The sequence below is a fragment of the Danio rerio genome, chromosome 25 (assembly GCF_052040795.2).
Source record: "Danio rerio strain M-AB ecotype USA chromosome 25, GRCz13ab, whole genome shotgun sequence".
Classification (NCBI taxonomy): Eukaryota; Metazoa; Chordata; class Actinopteri; order Cypriniformes; family Danionidae; genus Danio; species Danio rerio.
Window position 1 is genome coordinate 20,279,314 of NC_141045.1, and position 14,545 is coordinate 20,293,858.

General features: G+C 39.9%; 1 protein-coding gene across 1 annotated transcript in view; it reads right to left on the bottom strand.

The window, feature by feature from the left end:
• efcab6 (EF-hand calcium binding domain 6) overlaps window positions 1-14,545 on the bottom strand; it is a 29,552-nt gene that overhangs the window by 1,173 nt on the left and 13,834 nt on the right. The window contains 9 exon segments of the mRNA NM_001309483.2: window positions 2,134-2,318; window positions 3,477-3,663; window positions 4,612-4,809; window positions 6,548-6,775; window positions 6,865-7,062; window positions 7,164-7,380; window positions 7,467-7,622; window positions 7,710-7,847; window positions 8,670-8,788. Coding sequence (NP_001296412.2) covers window positions 2,134-2,318; window positions 3,477-3,663; window positions 4,612-4,809; window positions 6,548-6,775; window positions 6,865-7,062; window positions 7,164-7,380; window positions 7,467-7,622; window positions 7,710-7,847; window positions 8,670-8,788 — 1,626 coding nt within the window.

The window sequence follows — 14,545 nt, forward strand, 5'->3', positions numbered from 1 at the left end:
GTCCATTGGATCTCATTACTGTCGCGATGGCAAGCAGCTGCTTTGTTTTTTATAAATTTATTTAAAAAGTGCATTAAAGCTGAGATACAACCTGAAAGACGACAATACAACACTTACTATCACAATCATCAGCATTTTTAATAGTTTATTTAACAGACTTTTAATATGCTGTTGTTCTATTGGAGTTTTCATTCAAAAATGCCCGCCCCAAATTTCCCAAATGTTTCACAAATTTAAATTTTTTTATTTGCTTGTTTATTTTACAGGGACAATACACTTGACATTGTTATACAAAGATAACCGATGTTGTGTACATAGGGCATATAGCATAAAGCTAATTTGCAGCCCTCGTCCCTGGTTAGGCTTTACACTATACTACACTACACTAATTACACTAGAGTGTTGCCTCTTGGTCATTCTAAGCTCTTTGACTAAACTAAACTAAACTAAACTAAACTAAACTAAACAACAGTTGTGACAACTGGACTGAAGCAGTTTCAATTTACTATAGCTTTATCGATGTTAAGCTGCTTTGATACAATCTATATTCTAAAAAACGCTTTAGAAATAAAGATTAAAAAAAATAATTCGTGGGCCGAATAAACTCTTTCAGATCAGGGTGCACATTTCCTAAGGGCAATATGACAAAGTTTTATGATGGTAAATGTAAGACTTTTAAAGACCTTCTTAAGAAAAAAAGAAAAAGTAAGAAAATTTGTTTTCCATGGTAAATATACCCTGCAATTAACTATAATTTCTAGGGAGCACATGAAGTATTTTCATCTACAGCAATATTTTAAACTGATCTAACTTACTTTATGTATATTTATTTCAAAGGTATGTTAAGGCCTCTGATTCAAACACTCGAGTGTGGTAATAACTTTTATCTGATCAGACCCATTGTAAATCTATATGCTGTTAATCTCTTCATTATATGCTTCCTAGACATTTTATTTAGCTAAATAAAATATATATGTTATATCATTAACCATCTTGATATAAATATTCAATTTTTTGTTTTATCATTTCTATCATAAAATTTTCATTTTATTGCTTCAATTTCCCAGAGATGGGTTGCAGCTGGAAGGGCATCCGCTGCGTGAAAAAACGTGCTGTATAATAGTTTCCTAATAGTTTTTAAATCAAACATGTTTATAGTTGCAAAACTGGCTCAAAGTGATGTTAAATAAATACAATTTAAAAATTGCAGCAGTCTTAGGACAGCTCACACACCTCCACTAGATGACACCACTGAATTCAAACGTAAAAGTCACGAATAACATCTTGTATATCGGAGACAGATACTTGAAACATGCATATTAGGACTACACATTATCATTATGTTATGTACACAGTGCATCCCATAGATGTAAGAATATAAAGAAATCTGTTATTGTGAGGTACAATCCTTGAATGGTAAAGAACAGGGGTGGGCAAACTTGGTGTCCTGCATAGTTTAGCTGCAACACTAATCAAACACACTTGAACATGCTAATCAGTGTCTTCAAAATCACTAGAAATCTATAAACAAATTTGTGAGATTTAAGTTGGAGCTACACTGTGCAGGACACCAGCCCTCCTGGACCGAGTTTGCCCACCCCTGGTCTAGAATGACGTGAACACTTAAGCGACCAACAATGACGATGATCTTCACTGCAGAAATGACTTGCGCTTCACTTTAAAATCAAACACAAGTAAACAATTTCTCATGAAAATTCATATTTCATGATCATATGAATTTAAGAATCGCTGCCTTTTTAAGGTATTAATTTACACTCAAAAAAAAGCAATTTAAGACTGTTTAGGACTGCTTGCAATAAGTTGTACAGTCTGTAGTAAGGGAAAGGGGAACGAAAAAGTAAAGGAAGCTCTTCAGTTCGTGATCCCCACATGCCCCTTGGAAAGTCTCTGCATGGTACTGCATGGAAGTTACAAACATTATATGAAGGATGAAAGAGCTCCTGGATTTAATTTCAAACATCAATCATAATTTGTGTTCCAAACATGAATGAATGAGGATTGGATTGACATGAATGCCATCATTTTGGGTGAACTAACACTTTTAGCATAACAGTGAAAAAACTTCCACCACTGCTTATACTGTGTAATTACTAAAGAGGACAGTGAACTCACGGGTGTTGTGGGCAGCTGCAATCTAAGTCTGTTGGATGAAGAATTGACCTCAGGACTGAACATGAGCACAAAGTGCCGCAGGAAGTCTGGATAAGAGACGCGGCCGTTGCTTTTTATGTCAAATTTGACAGTAAGCTGCTCAAACTCTGATGGACTCAACTCAATGTGAAGACCCTGGAGGATCCCTGCAAAAACATCAGTTCAAAAAATGAAGACAAATCTAACAACAAAAAAAGTCTAATTTGTTTACATTCTCAATTGGACTTTATTATGAGGATTTCCTTTTCAACAAATGAATGTACCCATTATCTTTCTAGGTGATTCTGATGTTATTATTTTATAAGAAAGTATACATCATACCAATCCTCTATTTAACTATATTAATGATTGTTTCACGCTTTACAATATGGTTTATTTAGTTAATTACAGTTAATGTATTTACTAACATGAACTAAAAAGGACATTTGTAATGTACAGCATTTATTTACCATAGTTCAACATTCAATTCAAATTCATGCTTGTTAAATCAGGGATTAAGTACATCCAATAGGTTGTTATGGCATAATAAAGTCGTCATGGTCACATATGTACTTTATCCAGCTTATTACATGGCTACTTGCCACAAATACATTAAACTTTAATTAAAAGCAAAGCTGGTAGAAACGAAAATGCTACATGGAGCTGAATGGAGCATACATTAACTTGTGCATTAATTAGTCACAACATGGCGCTAAACAGACAAAAACAGTGGCATGACAGACAAGCAGACACATGTAAATGTTGATGTAACTTTATGGAAGTGAACGTATTCAATGACAATCAAAGCTAATTCGAATTTCTCTGAATAACATACCTCGGAATGGAGCGACTGACCAATCAGAATCGAGTATACCAGATAGCTGTGTAATAACATTGGTTTACGCACTCTGAGTTAACATGAACTAACAATGAACAACTTTATTTATTTACATGAACTAACATTAACACGGATAAATAAATATTCGAATAAATGAATTGTTAAATGTTTGTTCATGTTAAAAAACTAACGAAAACTTAGTGTAAAGTGTTACCATTAACTGTTAGGCTGTTATGTTTAACTTAAAAAGTAGTATTTCACTAAAAAACATTGAAATTTTTTTTTTTTATCAATTTATTGAAAAGTCTGATTTGAAATCAGACTGTGAGCCAATCAGACTGTGACAAATTCACCAAAGAAATATCCGTGACTTTAATTTCATTTACTTTTCAATGTTCAGAAAATCTCCTTTTTCATGATTGTAGGAACCCTGTGTTTTGTGCTTGAAAGATACGCAGATAAATGAAATCTGGCCTCAATGATGTACCTAGGAAGGCATCCACATCAATCTCCCCCGTCTGCTCAGGATCTGCATGTCTGCATCTCCTCTGGATGTGTCTCCAACAATCCTGGATCTTAGGACGCACCTTCATCTCCACATCCTCACAGTTCAGGAGGGGTGCAGACCTTCTGCTCGCTGTAGACGGCCTCTGAACATGCTCTGAGACTGATGACTGTGGACAGAGGTGCTAACAATTAAATCAAGGTTCTTACACATTTTTACTACAAAAATGCCATGACTTTTCCAGGACTTTCAAGTCAATTTGTATGACCTAATGTTTCATGTAATGTCTGCAGAAATGTGGTAAGAAAAATAAAGAACGTTAAATCCATTAGAGTATATCATAAAACATGCAACAATCTTTTTAGTTTCAATTTATTTTTATATCTCTGTTAAATAGATGATGTTTACACAGCTCTAATGAGAAGAGAGCATGTTTTTAGTCAAGAAAAGAAGTAAAAACAACTAATCTCCATTCCAGTATACAGATATTTGTCAAACTAATTTTAGATAATAGTTTGTTAAACTAGTAATAGTAGATGAAACTACTTCTATTGTAAAGCTGCGATCACACTGTACTCTTCGTTCCATAGACTTCTATTCATAGGCATGTGAACGCGGCAGACTAGAAACGCAAGCACATGCGACAAGTTTCACATTTCACTGCATTCAAAAGTTCAAGCTTGGTGAAGGCTTCTTGCCTGCGAAATCGCATCAGGTGATTGCGTTAGACCAATAGGAGACCATTTAAAATAAGAAATTAAAAATATTAGGCAATCACTCACTTTTATTAATGTCTAATCATTTTGTTTAACCCCGGCCCTTTTCACAGTGCCATATGACAGAATTTGGCAAGCACAAGCTCTGTGACCGCAGCTTAAGTCGCTTTGGACAAAAAACGTCTGTTAAATGACTCAATGTAAATGTAATTTCCATGACTTTTCCAAAACCTTGTGGGTTTTTCTGTTTTTCCAAAACTTTTCCAGGCCTGGAAAATGCCATGTCAAAATTCCATGACTTTAACAGGTTTTCCATGACCATATGAACCCTGGAAATAACACTGGGAATAATTGGCAGAATCCAATTTTATGTGACAGTTTAAACGAATGATGCACTGTACCATTGAGTGTCTCAAGGAGCAGGGTGCCGTTTTGGGACGTCTGAGAGATGCTGGTCTCTCCACTGTAGATCTTGCAGAACCTGGTAACGACTTAGCCTGATCCAGGCCTTTCTGTTCTCCACTGAACTTCTTCAGGAATTCCCGATATTCTAGATTTCCAAAGTCATTAACTGGTAGGAGTTTCCACAGGTTTTGTAACTGAAAGAGATAATTGGCTTTCAAAATATTGAAGAGGTTACTCTTAAATGAAAGTTTTTATTTGTTAATTATGTGCAAAACTATTTAATTGCCAGTTTTATGCAACTTTAAAGAGTTACGAAACAAACTTTAATGCTGCAGCTTCAGTTCTTTTCTCACAGTGCCAGGGCTTTCTAAACCGAGAGTCTACTCTGCTCTGATTGGTCAGATGGCCCAGTGCCTTTGCAATGCATCCAAAATTTTATGCATGTGTCAAAAACCAGTTGGTCGTAACCATATCTAAATTTCAGCTCTGGAGATTTCCTCAACACCTGTAAAATAAAGTGATACCAACAGTAACTGGTATGTGTATCAATTCAAGTATAAGTATTTATCTTTGGAAGTCATTTTTCCTCCCATGTTAACAACATAAATCAACATTTTAAATCCACTGAAATACTAATCTCGCTCGATTCACCCCACAACCCTCACTCTATCCTGGTTTTAGCACCAATAAAACACCTCTGGTTCTACACTTACCATTTTATGTAGGATTCAAATCAGGGTTTAGGCATGGGAAAAAAACACATTAACAAGGATTCTCAAGACTGCAGCCTGCCCTGTAGTGTAAGTAAGACTCTTGAGGTCTATGTGCAAAATTCTTACTCTCTGGTTACATTACTCTCACCCCCATAGACCCTACTCCAACCCCGGGTCAATTCAACTTGTGCCACTCCTAGAAGAATTTACAACAGCATTTCACCATAGAAAACAGACACACTAACAAAGATGATAAAGACTAAAGTCTCTGATATCAGTCACAAGTTTGCCTCTTCAAACTTCAGGCGAATGAAAGTTACGTGCAAAGTTCTTACCATTCGCTTCAGTTACAATCATCCTCCTTACTTTTTTCATATCCGGGTCATGGCACCAAGTTAATTAATATAGCAAATATAAAGCCACAGCCATATCACCCTGCAGCCCAAGACTGGTTGCCCATTGAAGCTTAGCAGGGCTAAGCCTAGTCACTAGGTAGCTGTTTGAAGGGGTGTTAGTGAGGCCAGCAGAGGTTCCAGTTTAGGCATAGGGACACTGTCAGTAAGCTTTGGATGAGATGTTAAACCAAGGTCCTAACACTCTGTGGTCATTAAATATCCCATGGCACTTTTTGTAAAGATTAGGGGTGTAACCACAGTGTCCTGACCAAATTCCCTCCATCTGCCCTTACCCATCACGGCCTCCCAAGCATCCCCATCCACTGAATTAATTGGTTGTATCATTGTTTCTCCTATCCAACCGAAGCTGGTGTGTCGTGATCACATTGATGTAGTTGTCCTGTGGTGCCATTGCATCATCCAGGTGCATCCTGTAGACTGGTGATGGTGGGGAGAGTCTACCTCACACAAATGTAAATCTATCTGGGTGTATGGTAATACACAATAAATGCACTATATAAATGTGCATTACTACTCTGGTCCTACTTGCACCATTCAAAGCAGGACTCAAATCAGCATTTCAGCATAGGAGTAAGGTATACTAACAAGAACGCAGCCTCTGATATCATTTGTCAATAGGTTTTAAGATATTTTCTCAATCAGTTCAAACACAAAAAAAATGAATGATATTTGTCTGATGAAGGTCAGACCGAAACATTACGTTCAAAACAAGTGTTGATAGTGTGGAGGATTGTTTGTTTGCTTTTCACACAATTTTACAAGATATTTTCTTGGTTACTGTTTCAGTATGTACTGAAAAATACCTGCTCCTCTGTAAGCCGCATGAAGTGACGATCACAGATGGTCTTAAAGTCAGATCTGGAGATTGTGTTTGTATTGGCATAGTCGAGGTCTACCATATCCTTTGTTATAGTGTAGATGCGGGCCGACACAACCTCCTGTACCCGCCTCAAAATGTCACCAATGGCTAAAGGTCGGGTCTGATTTGGGAATCGCATCTTACTGATTTTTTTCAGCCATTCATCTGCTGTCTGGTTAATGAAAAAAAACAGTTATTTTAATATATGACACATGCAACCTAAACCATTTTTGATTTGATAATGATTTGAAAAAGCCAAACCTCTTCGTTGTGGAGGTTAAAGACTTGGAGAAATTCTTTCCAATTAACCCCAAGCTACTCTCCTTCATTCAATCTCAGCTCAGACAACAACTTTTTGAACTGCACATCAGAGAGGCGCATACAGAAATGGTCCAGCACCTGCCGAAACTCTGCTTGTGGAATCATACCATCTCCAGTCCTATCAAACGCAGAGAAGGCCTAGAAAACCAAAGATCTGAGTTCATTTGGGAATGTTTTAAGAAGCTAATGTTTCAAGCTTCTGCTTATCAGTATTAAAAAACTATTTAAATGGTCAGTACTTTGAAGAGAGTATCGGAGGAGGTAGTAACCAACTCTTTGACTCTCTGTATGGCTCTTCCAGGGCTCAGCTCTTCTCCGTCCTTCATTTCCTCTGAAGAGGCCACAGGTAGACCTTGAGAAGGGTCAAATACAGACCAGCTGGAAACTGGAGGTCCAACAAGATGCTTTAGGAAATCAAGGTATGGCAGCTGCTTCAGATCGCTGTCAAAGCCAAGTCTGAAAAAAAGAATAATAAATGAATGGGTGACTAACAACATCTACCACAGTTTGAGTAAACAAAAAAATCTGTAATGGATGATTACAGGCTCAGTAGATGTGCAAACTGTGCTTCTGTTAACTGAAAGCCATGTCTGTGTAGAAGAGACAGCAGGTCTGTCACAGTCACGTGTCCATCTTTGTTTTTATCCAGAACCACAAGACTTCCACTAACACTCTCGAAGTCAATCCCGATCCACTTCCTTCAAACATAGAGAGAATCACATTTGTATGATGGACATATTTTTATCCACCATTTGAGCATGTTTTTCTTTTTATTTGATTCTCACCTCAGGTTTTGTAGCATAATCTCTAGGTCAGGTGTTGCTGTGGGCTGTTCCTGACGTTCCTGATCTTCATCTGATGTGATTTTGAGCTTACTTAAAAACTCTTTCTGAGTGAGAAAGCCCTTGCTCTCCTTATCATATCTGTGAAAGATATATAAGGGTAGACAACATGCATTTGTTACAATACTTTCCAGCTGTTTATGTTTGTTGTTTACCGGGACGGATTTAACCAATAAGCGAGGTAATCGGCCGCTTAGTGCCCCGGGAAATCTGGGGGTCCCAATAAGTATCTAGAAGTATAACACAATTTTAACGTAATTAAATATTATTTAGTATACAATTAAATATAATATTATTATAATAATGTATTGTTATATAATAATAATAATAATAATATTAACCAATTAAAATATTCATCATGGAGGAGTCCAGCAGTCAATTTTAAAAAATAAATATATTTATTATTATTTTTGTTCATTTAAAGAAAGCGAATGACTTAAAATGTAGAAATTGCGTGATATAAAAAAACAGCAATATAAATAAAATAGGATTAAAAGCAGAAAGGGTGCATTTCAGGACTTCGGCCCGATGGCTGGAATTGCTTAGGGCCCCAAAATCTTTAAATCCGCCCTTGTTTTTTTTTTTTTGTCATGATAATACTGACTCTGGATTAGCTATCAAATGTATTAATAGATTAAAAAGATAGTTCACTCCAAAAAGAAATTTACTCACTATTTACTCACCATCAATTAGTTATAAACCTTTATTATGTTGAGCAGTAATGTAGATAATTTGAAGAAAGCTGAAAACATGTAACCATTGACTTTCATCGTAGGGAAAACAAGTGCTATGGAAGTCAATGGTTTCAGCTATCTTCTGAAGGTTTGGAACAAGTAAAATGAGAGTAAATGATTTTCATGTTTGGGTGAACTATGCATTTAAAGTGAATGAAACTGATCTTACCTGCTCCAAAGTATTTCAAACTCATTTGGTGTGATGGGCATGCTGTACTTAAAAAGCAGCTGCTTTAGACCATTTTTGGTCATGATGCTTTTACAGTCGTTACCCAAGTGGCAAAAGACCTGTAAACACAAGTGAAAAGCTGACTTTACTGTATATGAGCTATTATATGCTATTTTTTTCCTTTGCTAGCATGATTCCTTATCATGGAAGCATCCATTTTGACATCATGATTAATTAAATGCTACAAAATTAAAAGAGTCATGAAACCCCTCTGCCTCAGTAGGGTGTTTCACACCTCTAATTTAAAAAAATTCAAGAAAGTGGGTGAGTCCAGCTTTGTTTATGTGGGAGTGATGAGTGGCGAAAGAGGGAAGGGTTTGCATTAAAAATGGGAGTTTCATTACGTGAACAACAACTGATTTGCTCGCCGGCAACACAAACACAGATTCAGGAGAGATAGACAATGATTCGGAGAGCAGCATAAACTGTTGTAGTGATATTAATATAAACTTCATGACTTCATTCACTTTGACTAAGGTGTGTCTTCAAAAACTGAAATAATACTGTGACTGATACAGGGCTTAAAATTACCATTTTTGCTTAGTAGCACTGGTTTTCCTAACTTTAAAAATATTAGCCGCACCAGCAAAAGTTGCACCCACAAAAATAATAAACACTGTAACTACAACATTTATTTTACCAAATTCATTGCATTTGTAATCAACACGATCAAAACTATCTAAAAACTGGCCTACACGCACTGCTTAACATGAATGAGGTGAACTGAGTTAACGATAATAACTGTAATGTGTTTCAACAGGTGGTGTCTAAAATTGCACAGGTGATATTGACATATAACTTATTATTTGCATTCGTCATCTTAATAGCAGTAACAGTCTTTTCATGAGTTGTAATGTTAGTTTATTCTTAGAGAATGCAAGCTCTTTTGCAATGGTGTACGCGCTGCAGTTCCACAACTGACAACATTGTGAGGATTAAATAAAGGATTAAATAGAACATCTCTTGCTAACAAAAACGCCTTTTTGTGGTAAACATGGCTAATTAATAAAAATTTGTTTCTACAATAATATTTTACCTCCTTATAGAATAATTAACCCAAAACTAATAGAGTACAAGAGATAAACACTATTCATGCCATTGATTATTTGGGCATATTTAATGAATTCTAATTAACAGGTTCCCTGCACCCTACATTACTTCTAAGCTCTTACTCTAAGACGATGTATTTCAAATTGATTTCAGCCTTAATTTTAAATTAAACACATAGATGCATATTGCTCCCTACTAAAAAAAAAATCTTAAACCAGCCTAGGCTGGTTAGCTGGTTTTAGCTAGTCGACCAGGCTGGTTTTAGAGGGGTTTTGGCCATTTTCAGGCTGGTTTCCAGCCATTTCCTGCCTGATTTTAGCTGGTCAGGCTGGGAGATGACCAGCTAAAACCAGCTTGACCAGTCTAGCCAGGCTGGGGGCCCAGCCAAAACCAACTATGTCAAGCTTAAACCAGGCTGGTCAAGCTGGTTTTAGCTGGATTTAGCTGGTCACTTTCCTGGAAATGGCCAAAACCCTCTAAAACCAGCCTGGTCAACCAGCTAAAACCAGCCAACCAGCCTAGGCTGGTTCAAGCTGGATTTTTCAGCAGGGCTGTAAACATTGCTAATTGTTAATAATAATTTTTGCATCACAAGTGCTGTTTCAATCACAAAAATTCTTCCAGTGTACTGAAACATTCACTTCCTGAAAAGTCACACAATGCACCATGAATATATGGGTGTATCAATGCTCACTATGCCTCTTATGTCAGGACTCCTGGCTGATCGGCTGGTTCTATCTGTTCTGTTTGTATTAGCCACATGTTCCTTTGTTTGTGCTTCTGATTGTTTCTCTCCACCTCCTCGTTCTCATAATTTTAGGTGATTTGCTTCACCTGTCTTTGCTTATTTTCTCCTCATTAGCTCCCCTATTTATTCTCTGGGTTTCTGCTGTTCAGTGCCAGATTGTTGTTTGCTTCTGACCCTGCAACATCAACTATAGGTAAACTTAATGTTTTAGTTAACCTTTTTCTGTTTGACTCCAGGACTCTCTCCCTACCTTCCCAGCCTTTCTGTGTAGTCCCTGGCTTGCTCGAAGTTTTTGCTCTTGTGCTGCCTGAGTTTTTGATGTCCTGGACACTGGCGTGGTTCTGACAATTACACCTGCCTCTGTTTCTACTGGCCAGTCTATTTTTTGTTCCTGGTTATTTCCAGTCATTCTCTTCCCCTCCATCAAAGTCTGCAAGTATTTTTTTGTCATTTTTTGTTGTTCATTTTTTTTTGGACTATAATATTTTTTGTTCTTTCTTGATCAGGCTGAGAGGACTGCTTGCTGAAGAGCATTTTTTCCCCCATTTGTCGAACTGAGGTTTTTGTGCATTTTTCCCTTGAGACTGAGACATTGCCTTTAGAAGATTTTTTTTTTTTCAATTTTGCATTCTGGCTAATGAACAGATCTGTTAGAATTTTTGCCTTCCACAATAAATCATTGTCTTCACCTGCATTTGGGTTTTTTCTGTTTACTGGCCTTGACAGAACAATCTGGCCAATATGGACCCAGCAGATGAAGATACTGTGAGAGCAGCCCTGGCCCAGCAGGGAGCTCTATTAGGTCGCCATGAAAGTCAGCTCACCTCATCTAACCGGGTCTTGGAAATGATGGGCTCCCAGATCGAAGACCTAACCGCTCAGCTTCTGCAGCTCCGTACTGAGCAGATGTCAGCCCACTCAACTCTCCTTCCTGTCCATCGTTCCCCAGAGCCCAGAGCGAACCCCCCACCTCACTATGATGGAGACCCTTCTGTCTGTCGAGCCTTCCTGACCCAGTGCTCAGTGGTATTCTCCCTCCAACCAGCCACATTTTCTTCTGAAGAAGCCAAGGTAGCCTACGTGATCACCCTTCTGACTGGCCGGGCTCGTGAGTGGGGAACCACAGTATGGCAAGCCAAAATTCCTTACTGTTTTAACTTTAATGATTTTGAAAAAGAGATGATCAAAGTTTTTGACCGCTCTGTTCATGGGCGTGAGGCAGCAAGACTTTTGGTTTCTCTTCGACAGGGGGATCGCTCTGTTTCTGATTATTCCATTCAGTTTCGAACTCTGGCAGCCTCATGTGGATGGAATGCAGCAGCACAATGGGACCAATTTTTGCATGGACTCAGAGATGAAATCCAAGACGAGATAGCAGCTCAAGAGCTCCCTACTGAATTTGATGGTCTGGTGGACCTGGCCATCAGGGTGGATAATCGTTTGGCACTACGTCAGCGCAATCGTATGGCTCGTTTTGCTTGGAAACAAGGAGGGTCCCAAGATCCTCTTTCCCCACCAGTCTTGATACTTTCCAAGAGTCTGAGCCCATGCAGATTGGCCGTACCCGACTCTCAGCGGAGGAGAGGAAGTGCCGCATAACCAATAGGCTATGCCTTTACTGTGGCGGATCTGGCCATTTTGCTTCAACATGTCCGGTAAAAGGCAATGCTCGCCAGTAGCCAGGGGGGTATTGGTGAGCGTAACTCCTGTCAATGATCCCCCCTTAGCACGCACTCTCCTACCTGCCACTGTTCAGTGGGGTAACTCCTATCACCCATGTGCTGTCTTGGTCGACTCTGGAGCAGAGGGGAATTTCATGGACTCTGCTCTGGCTGCCAAATGGGGGCTTCCTACAACTCCTCTACAGACTCCCTTGACTGCTCGAGCCCTAAATGGAGCACATCTTGTACTCATTTCTCTCACTACTGTCCCAGTAAGTCTCATTATTTCTGGCAACCACCGTGAGGAGATTGTGTTTTATCTGCTAGAGTCCCCCTGTAATTCCATTGTGTTAGGACACCCCTGGCTGATAAAACACAATCCTCATATTGAATGGGCCAAAAATTCTGTCCTGTCCTGGAGTCCTTTTTGTCTTAAACATTGTTTGGGTTCTGCCTTGTCTCCTGGCTCTGTGCTTTCTGTTTCTCAGGTGGAGGCAGCTGACCTGTCGGGTGTTCCAGTGATCTACCATGATCTTCGTCTGGTCTTTAGCAAATCCCGGGCCATATCTCTCCCACCGCACCGACCTTATGATTGTGCCATCAATCTGCTCCCAGGAACTTCTCCTCCTCGGGGCAGGTTGTACTCCCTCTCTGGTCCTGAGCGTGTAGCTATGGACAAGTACATTAGCGACTCTCTGGCAGCCGGCCTCATCCGATCCTCCTCCTCCCCAGCGGGTGCGGGGTTTTTCTTCGTGGAGAAGAAGGATGGGTCCCTGCGACCCTGCATCGATTATCGAGGGCTGAATGATATTACAATTAAAAACAGGTACCCCCTACCTTTAATGTCTTCAGCCTTTGAGTTGTTGCAGGGTGCAGGATTCTTCACGAAGTTAGACCTCCGCAACGCTTACCACCTGGTCCGCATACGTGAGGGGGACGAGTGGAAGACAGCCTTCAACACTCCCACTGGGCACTTTGAGTACCGGGTAATGCCCTTTGGGTTAACCAATGCCCCGGCTGTCTTCCAGACCCTGGTCAATGATGTGCTGAGAGATATGGTGAACAAGTTTGTATTTGTATATCTAGACGATATTTTGATCTTTTCCCATTCTCTCCAGGAGCACATTCAGCACGTCAGACAGGTGTTGCAACGGCTGCTGGAGAATCAGCTGTACATCAAGGCTGAGAAGTGCTTGTTCCATACTAGGTCGGTTCCGTTCCTGGGGTTCATTGTCTCTATAGAGGGTATCCGTGTAGATCCAGCCAAGGTAAGGGCCGTCTCCAACTGGCCAACTCCTGATTCTCACAAGGCTCTGCAGCGTTTCTTAGGCTTTTCAAATTTTTATCGTCGTTTTGTCCGCAACTATAGTCAAATTGCTGCATCCTTGACTGCACTCACCTCCACAAAAACTCCCTTTCAGTGGTCTTCTCAGGCTCAGGCTGCTTTTGAAAGGCTTAAGACATGCTTCTCTTCTGCTCCTGTTCTTTCTTTCCCAGATCCTGAGAGGCAATTTATTGTGGAGGTGGATGCCTCGGAGGTTGGGGTTGGGGCGGTCCTTTCACAGAGGTCCCTAGCAGATGGCAAGGTACACCCTTGTGCCTACTTCTCCCATCGTCTATCCCCAGCTGAACGGAACTATGATATAGGTAACAGGGAGTTATTGGCGGTTAAGTTGGCTTTGGATGAGTGGCGCCATTGGCTGGAGGGGACTTCAGAGCCATTCTTGGTCTGGACAGATCATAAGAATCTTGAATATGTTCGTTCAGCCAAGAGATTAAACTCACGGCAGGCTCGCTGGGCATTATTTTTTGGGCGCTTTAATTTTATTTTGTCTTACCGTCCTGGTTCCAAAAATGTAAAGCCAGATGCTCTTTCCCGGCAATTCGATGGCCCAGGGGACAGCCTCACACCCAAGCCTATTATCCACCCTGGGCGGGTGGTGGCGGCTGTTGTCTGGGACATTGAATCACAGGTCAGAGAGGCTCTTCAGGGAGCTAAGGTGCCTGAGGGATGCCCAGCGAATCTGTTGTTTGTTCCCAAATTGCTTCGTTCTTCTGTCCTACAGTGGAGCCACTCATCCAAACTCACTTGCCACCCAGGAGTTAGGAGGACATTGGCATCTATCCGTCAAAGGTTTTGGTGGCCTTCCATGGCCAAAGAGGTCAGTCTGTTTGTTGCTGCCTGCTCGGTCTGTGCTCAGAATAAGTCATCCAATAAACCTCCTGTTGGTCTGCTTCAACCCCTTCCCATCCCCACCCGCCCTTGGTCCCACATATCTCTGGATTTTATAACCGGCCTTCCCCTTTCTAATGGTAATTCGGTTGTTCTTACAGTGGTGGATCGCTTTTCTAAGGCG